Here is an 8,214-nt window from a genome sequence, read left to right as displayed (position 1 = left end):
ACGATATCAAAAGCGGCTCTAAGAGTCATAGAGTCTTTTATATGTCGTACTTAACTTTTGGCATGTAAGACATTCAACTATGAGCTTGTGGATATCTTTTTGCATTCTTAACCAAAAAAACCACCTCACAAAAGCTTGGGTAGTAGAAGAAATACCCCAACGACCTGCATATGGAGGGGCATGACTTTCTTCCAAAACTTTTCCTTGCATGTTCTAGGTCACAAAATGGTGATCACCTTTTCATTAGGTACCCATCCCTGCGTGAATACTAGCTAGATGATTGTCCTTGCTGATCGTTCTTCATGAACTCTCCGAAGTTCAAATCTAATCAATAAAGATCTTTCATTTCTTGAGGTCCTTGGAATAGCTATAGTGATGTTGCTCGCATGGGCCTTCTACATAAACATCCGCTACTCTGTTTTGGGCTCCTGGAGTGTGGACAGTCTAAAAACAAAACATGGACAAGAAGTTTGCCCACCTCATCTACTTCTCGAAGAGCTTTGTCTATGTCAAGAAATACCTGAGGCTCTTGTGATCCATCTTGACTGTGAAATATGCTTCCAAATAGTTAGGGCATGAGCTATAACCAACTTCTATTTCTCATGAGTACCTATATACCTCTCTACATCATAGAGTCTTCGACTCTCGTAGGCCACAACACAATCTCCCTAGTAAAGAGTAGCTCTCACACAATCTCCGCATGCATCACAATCCACATCAAAAGGTTTGTGTAAGCCTGGAACAAGGATTCAACTTAGCATTTAACGCTTCTTTGAGAGTGTTGAAAGTTATCGCTGCACTCCCGATATGAAAGTTGCAGTTTTTTTGTCAAACCATATAATGGGGCTATAATATCAACAAAGTGTCTAACGAATCGTCTATAGTAGGAGCAAAGTCCCAAGACACTACCTACTTCTAGCTATTCCTATATGGCATTAATCTCAGTGGGATCCTTTCAATTCCCCTCCTTGGAGATGATATGACCAAGATAGTGAATTTCATCTAGAAAGAACTCTCTTCTTGCCATTAATACAAAGCTTGTTATTCCAAAGTTCTTGAAACATTTTGGTGAGATGCCTCTTGTAAACCGGCCCTATACTTTTGAAGCTTAATCTTTTTTGAGACATCCTTGAAGGGAATGATGTGAAGATGACCTGACCAAAACTTCTGATTCTAAGTCTTGATGACAAAAGCTTTTGATTATAAGTCTTGATAGTTATATTGTAGAAGAATAACTTTGTACCAACACGGGCATGAATCTGAGTATAATTCTCCAATCCAACTTAGAGCTCAAGGACTCTTTCTTTATTGACTAGGCCCAGTTGTGCCTTTCCACAAGCTAGACCTACTTTCCAACCTAGAATAGACTACTTTTTAATAAAGATAGCTTTTGTTGCTTTTCTCCATTTAAAAAAGCACCTATTATGAACTTTTGACTCTAATAAAGTGGGGTGCAACTTATTCTTGTGCTTTGGCTCTTGTGGGACCTACTTTTTGGCACTTGCTCCTTGAATCTTGGACCTTTTTACACTCTTCTTGGTCTTACACACTCAATAAACATTTTACAACACTTTAACCCATTAGAGGTTAGTTCTAAGACTAATCCTAGTCCCTTGTCCCAATTCTCTTTTACCAAAGTCAACTTTCTTTGACTGAAGTCAATCAACAATCAACAAATTCGTCTACAAGGACAGCAGTGCCTACAAGGGGGAATTAAGTCATGTACAGGTGGAATAAAGTAATGTCTAGTTAAAATGATGAGCGCTTCAACCACTACAATGGGACCACTTGACTAACTTTCAAGCCTTGTACCTGTCAACAATAAAGGTTTCTGTCAACAATAAAGGTTTGATCGAGATAGCATACATAAAAGATTAGACCAAGGATATGGCACCAGCAAAGTCAATAGAGAAATTTGTTCCTTGTGAGCTGTGTCATTTTTTACATATGTTAGCGGAGTAACTTCACGTTCTATAAATGATGAGCACTTCCACCTAAAAGTGGGCCCTTTGACTGGTTTTAAGGCTTAGTATTTCTCAACAATACACAGCCAACCAAGAAAGCATGCATGAAAGGACTAGGCTAAAAATAGAACCAGCACAAGAAAATGCTTACTTCTGCTGAGTTTACACCCATTGAACTCGGCGCAAGAAAGATGCTTATTCCAACAAAATAAGCACTCTTTGACTTATTTTTAAGGATTAGTATGTCACAACAATGGATAGCCAACCAACTAGGCTAAGAATGAACCCAGCAGATGACAAATGCTTCCTTAATGCAGAGTTTACACCTCTGATAGGAAAGAATTCCATGCAAGGAAGCAAAATACACCAACTGCAAATAACCCTCCCTTGTATGGTATCATAACTCATACTACAGCACAAAAATTCTTCGAGTCAATATAAAACTATTTGCGCCCTTCCCTGCATACACACATGGTTCTGTTTAACATGGCACCCCTGGCAAGATACGTCCCTGTACAGACTACACCGTACCAATAGCTTATCCTCACCAAAAGCTCCAGTTTCTGAGTAGTATATGGAAAGAGCACCAATACTCTCCAATACTGACCAGCAAACCTGTCTCGCAAGCATATCACATCTAAATGAACAAGCATGATAACCCCGCGCCATGAGCTCGTTAAATCTCTCCACTTATACTACAAATAAAGCAAAAGCATACGACAATCGAGGGAACGCTGAAGTTCAGAGTAGCAGCAGCAAGACCACATGGCTCACATTACTATATGCCTACAGAATGCTATGCCTGAGTATAATTAATTGTAAAAGATACATCTTCAACAATTCTGAGATATGTTCCTCCTCCGTTGCCAGCTTTAGTCATCTTCTGAGGCCATAGAATAACTCCGCCTTGCAGCTTTACCCTGGGACACGGCAATCGTGACACAAACACGCCAGATGGTGTGAGCCTTTTTATCAAGGAAAGAGATTACTAATCTTTGTATAGCATTACATTCTTTTTAGGCTAGACTTTACATTAGCCTCAGGTCTTGCACTAGCACTCCAACAATTTGATTCACTTGGACTCCTTTTCTGAAATTCCAAACAAAACATGAAGACTGTAAAAGTACAGAGGGGATATCACATACAGGGCTATCACCACCAACACTAGACATAAATTTTACCAACATACCGGTGAAGGTGAGCTAGATGGAGAGTGAGATCGGCCATAACTCCTGCTTCGACTCCGAGAACGGCTGTAACGCCTTGAATGCTGCAGAGAATTAAAGCCGGCATATGCTTATAAGGTCTTGCCAAACTTTTCAGGTATGAATTATCAAAACCTCAAGATTATGTTAAAACTCAAACAAAAAGCCTCAATACCTTTACAGGGGGCGACCCTGACAAGGACCTGCATAACAAATACAGAACCATTCAATCCATTGAATGCTTCCATTCATCAAGCTATTGCATACAATTTAAACTTGAGGTATGCAATCCAAGAATTGAATACCCAATATTCAACACAAAATTATACTTTATGCAAACAGATACTTGAAAGATTACCTAGAGGGAGACAGGGATCTTGATCGAGAGCGCGGTGACACAGAACGACCATAGGATCCTGCCCATGATTGTGATTCGGATCTGGATCGAGACCTGGACAGAGAAGCATACCTTGATCGAGATCTTGATCGAGAATATGACAGACTTCTGCTACGGGCCCGGCTGCAACAAAACCATCAGGATCACGTATTACTACGCAAAATATAGCCATATTTCCATGTTGCTTCTATAGATGTTCGAGCGTGGCAATCCTTGCTTGCATACCTTGTAAACGCAATCAAACCGGACAACTGAACATTGCTAGGCCATATATTCAATTATGATGGAGCAGGTTGAAAAACACTGTGAATGAGCACATTAAACTATATGCCCAACCACAAAGAGATACGATTGAAGAGAAAACGTAACTAAGACTGTGCACGATCATTGAAAAACTAGCAATCAAAGTCACACTAGCCACATCCTCCAATTGCACTTCACATATAACCCAAACAAGAGGACGCCCACTTCTGAGTGGTTTTACTCCATATATTCAATTATGATAGGCCCAGTTGAAAAACACTGCAGATACATTAACCTTCATGCCCCACCACAAATGAAGTCGTGGGAAGCAAAGAGATACAGGTTGACGAGAACAAGAAGGAAAATATATAATTAAGACTGTGCAAGAACATCATTGGAAAACTAGCAACCAAGGTCACACTAGCTAACCCTCCATTTGCACTTGATATATAAGACGAATCTGATTGCCTCCGCCTCCCAACAAGAGGACATCCGATTTTGAGTGGTTTTTAATTTCGTTTTGATGAGCAAAGGAGAGGCGACCAACCGAGGGGGTGATTGCTCCTCTTCCAAAAAAGCCATTTCAGGGTTACCTGACTACATTAAATCCATGCAGCTATCTCAAATCATCACATAAGTCTGGCATTGTGTCACATGTTTCTCTGGAAAAAGTAAATCTGACAGCTCGATTGTCTACTTCTTGTACAAGTTAGGCCTATCTATGTTACATCTCCAAGATGTCTCCCTACAGTGACATAAATGTGGTCACAGCCTGCACTAGAGACACAGGTTCAAGAGAACGAAGACTGCAAGAACGTCATTGAAAAACTATCATCCAAGTTCATCCATTTACAGTTGACATATAAGACAAATCTGAGGAACTTCTATTAATGCTTGATAAAAACCACCTTACAAATCAGTAAAACCAAAGGTGCTGATCAAGGGAAAAAGGAAAAAACAGACGCCCTGAAGGGGCCATACTGTTTCCTGAGCTCCCAGCATACCGCCCAGAGAGTCTCTGGAACACGGGCTCACAACCACAATGGCGGACTATACAACCAGCAGATGCCTCTCTCCGTGAGAACATAGAAGGAGCCTGCAGGCCATGCCTTGCAGAAGCACGCGCGCCTTTCAGCAGCTGCTCTAGATCCCAAAGTCCCACGCTCCCAAACAACATGCAGAGTGTAGATGATGTCCTACAAGATGGCAACTAGAGTGGCCGCCTGGAGAAAAGGGACAGGGACAGATTTGGAGAAAGGGGATAGAGGAGCAGAAGGGAAAGAGAGATAGGGAAAAAGGGGGAAGAGGAGGGGCAGGAGTGAGAGAATGCGGTAGGAGAGAGAGAGAGAGAAGTAGAAGTAGAAGTAGAATTTATTAGCGTCCTCGGGGGGCCAAAAAATGACCCATGGGACCCGTCTCGATACAATGTAAAAAGAGTCTCCTCAAGGAGAGGGGTCAGGAGTCTGAGTTCCTGACGACACGTAAAAAGACGAGTGACAAAAGATCCCAATGCTGCCGGAGAGGCAATGAAGAGAACTGATGTCAACTGAGCGGAGTCCCCCAGTATCTGCTGGTAGTCCTCCCTGATATGTGCATATCGGGGGCACTGTAGAGCTACATGTGCCTCCGTCTCAACTGTCTGCATGTCACAAAGGGTATAGACACTAGCATGTCTGGGCTGGTGTATCCAAGCTCCATGCTCAATGGCAAATGTATGAGATCTGGTACGGAACCTGGCGATGTTTCTGCGATATATAAGGGGGATAGGTGTGCTAATATAAGATTGAGCACGAGTCTCTATGGACATGTATGTAGATCAACATGTGGGATTTATGTTGTCTTGGTAATATTCCAGCTTTACCCTCTTTTCACTTCTCAACCAGTGATTCCGCAAAGTGCTCAGTAAAGACAGTTGAAACTCTTGCATGTTGACCTTTTCAGGCGGCATGGTCAAATATGCCTCCACTTTCCATCTGCTGAACCATTTTCTTATGTCGGTTGCCCATCCTGTGCAGATGACCTTACTTTTGTAGTTCTTTTGAAGCTTTGTGCTGGCATTCCATGCTTTATGAGGCAGCCTATCAGGTTGCATTTGCTGCACCTCTATTAGGTATTGATGCATGAGAGAGAGAGAGAGAGAGAGAGAGAGAGAGAGAGAGAGAGAGAGAGAGAGAGGGTGAGAGGGAGCAGGTGGGAGGAAGGATGTGGAAGCATAGATAGGATTAGATGTCACATCAAAAGTATCCTTGTACATGAGAGGATGGTACCTATATTGTAAGAAATCCTAGATTTACTATATTTAGAAGTGTGCTAAGGAACAGAAAAGAGACTGAGATAGCAGAGAACAAGGAATAATTGTATTGCTTGAATATCTGTAGGGTGGATGTGATTGTCATCCATACAATTGGGCCTCTCTTATATAGAGAGTGAAGAGTCACTTTCGAGGAGGCAATCGACAGAATCAAGGCAGCAGTCCCGGCCATTGATTGGTCAGCAAGCCCAACTGATGACAAGAATGATGATGAAGAGGAGTCTTCCCGAGTTTATTTATCGCCTAGGAATGGACACGTTGTCATCACCTTTAACTTGAAGACACTCAAGAAGAGGATTCTACGACAATCCTATAAGCTGAAGGGGACAAAGATATGGATTGTTGAGGAGCTTACAAGAACCCAACTGAAGAACAAAGCTACCGAGCTTGCTAAGGTTCGGGCAGCCAGGGAAGTAGGAAAATGGGCAGTATATTGTGACGGTCTTGCAGTGATTAGAGAATTTAAGACAAAATCTAAAGACCCTCAGTCTTAAACTGATGTAATGGCCACTCCATAGCCTAGTACTTAGTTCCTTTTATGTTTTATGTTCTATGTGTTTTGTTTTTTTGGAGGAATCTGATGATACTCCCAGGGAGGTTGCCTATGGCCGTCTCTGTACTGATGTATAAGCAGGTCTCTTTTGTCCCATAGACCTTTTTAGGTCTCCAGTGGTTATTAATAAACTTTCTTTCTTTCTTTCTTTCTTAGCATATATATAAACATCTCATTGTTGATATCAAAGGGCCAATGGGAAAAAGTATTGGCATCTAGAGCAAGAAGGTCTCAAGAAGTAGCACCTAATTTCACCAATACATACTAAAAAATAAGGGAGATCCTCCTTGATAAAAAAAGATGCGTGCCTTCTCTAACCCTACCTAATACAGCCCTGTGCCCGCGAACCCCAGCTTGGGTTACCCAACCCTTGAACTCAATAGTTATGTCAAGAGGATCACCCCTGGAATGACATGCTTGATGAAAGGGAAGAGCATAAGGTATTTTCTTACAAAGCTGCATCTATGTATATGACTAAGGGGCTTTGGATGCGACCTGGCCTTGTATAGGAGAATGAAGACTTGCATATCAAACCTTGTCTAATTTTGAAATTTATTCAATTTCAGTTTTGTGAACTTCATTCATGGTTTGAAGAAAAATATGGCTACATCGAGGAGGCCAAACTTTGAAAACATTTAATTTCAACATGCCTCCAAAATGATAATGAGCATCTTATAAGCCTCAGTAAAACCTTACACATTCCCCGCAGAACATGAAAAACCATACCCAGCAGAGGTTTAGCCTTCTATCGCTTGCCTTCAGAAACAGGTGCTGCATTCACAAGAGAGAGCACTGCCCTTGCTATTTTCTTGGTTGTGTGTTCGTCCAAGGGCAAGAGCATTATGCATCCCCCCTCAGTTTTATGTTTCTAAAAGGCCTCAAGCTTCATGGGCCTTCGGTTGCTTCGTCATAAAATTCATCATCTTATTCCTTTCTATGGGTTGAGGAGACCAATGGGCATAAAATATTAATTTTGTGCGCACGCGTCATGATGCGTATGTCCTTTGTGATTACTCATTCTTGATCATGTTATACTCTGCATTCATCAATGATTAGAGTTGTCGCATCAAGCTACATGATCAAGGGAGCTATTTTTGGTATGTGTGCACATATGTGTACATGTTGCACTCTTATGGGACCTAGGGTCTAGTGTGAATATGTCCTTATGGAGTCAGGGCGTCCCTATTAGGTATCTTATTTATTGTATCATGTTGATAATACAGAAGGTGTACCATCTATATGGCAAGCAAGTTTTTTTCTCTTCTGTTGTGAGTGTATGAGTTCATCCACACTACTCAACATGGTATCAAAGCTGATAGATGAGTCCAGGGCTGAGTTGATGTATCTTGTGAGGGAGAGCTTGTGAGATCCCTTGTTCCATGTCAGTGTGAACAACTACGGGTCTGGAGTAGTGGGAAGAAAGTCTTCCCTCCCTTTTTTTCTGTCTTGTCATGAGTCAATGGCAAAATGATTTTGTTTCTGGGATTGAGTTCTTGGGATCTCAACCTTGAGTTGTCATGGGCATGCTACAGGCCCATGGG

At 41.7% G+C, this 8,214-nt stretch overlaps 1 protein-coding gene across 12 annotated transcripts in view; it reads right to left on the bottom strand.

The window, feature by feature from the left end:
- Window positions 1–2,245: 2,245 nt before the first annotated feature.
- LOC147900692 (serine/arginine-rich splicing factor SR30-like) overlaps window positions 2,246–8,214 on the bottom strand; it is a 66,376-nt gene continuing 60,407 nt past the window's right edge. For 8 of the 12 annotated variants that reach the window (XM_087375465.1, XM_087375466.1, XM_087375463.1 and 5 more), the window contains 4 exons: window positions 3,528–3,689; window positions 3,345–3,372; window positions 3,154–3,234; window positions 2,934–3,053 (listed from right to left, as the gene is read on the bottom strand). In XM_087375465.1, the coding sequence (XP_087231591.1) occupies window positions 2,970–3,053; window positions 3,154–3,234; window positions 3,345–3,372; window positions 3,528–3,689 (355 nt within the window). In that variant the 3' untranslated portion in view covers window positions 2,934–2,969. Of the gene's footprint in view, window positions 2,885–2,929; window positions 3,054–3,153; window positions 3,235–3,344; window positions 3,373–3,527; window positions 3,690–8,214 lie in introns of those variants that run through there. The other 4 variants (XM_087375462.1, XM_087375461.1, XM_087375458.1 and 1 more) reach the window with 3 other exon arrangements.

Source organism: Dipteris shenzhenensis, chromosome 6, assembly GCF_047967505.1.
Source record: "Dipteris shenzhenensis isolate YYH24624 ecotype China chromosome 6, Dip_SZ_1.0, whole genome shotgun sequence".
Classification (NCBI taxonomy): domain Eukaryota; kingdom Viridiplantae; phylum Streptophyta; class Polypodiopsida; order Gleicheniales; family Dipteridaceae; genus Dipteris; species Dipteris shenzhenensis.
This window is presented reverse-complemented; position numbering and strand designations above follow the sequence as displayed.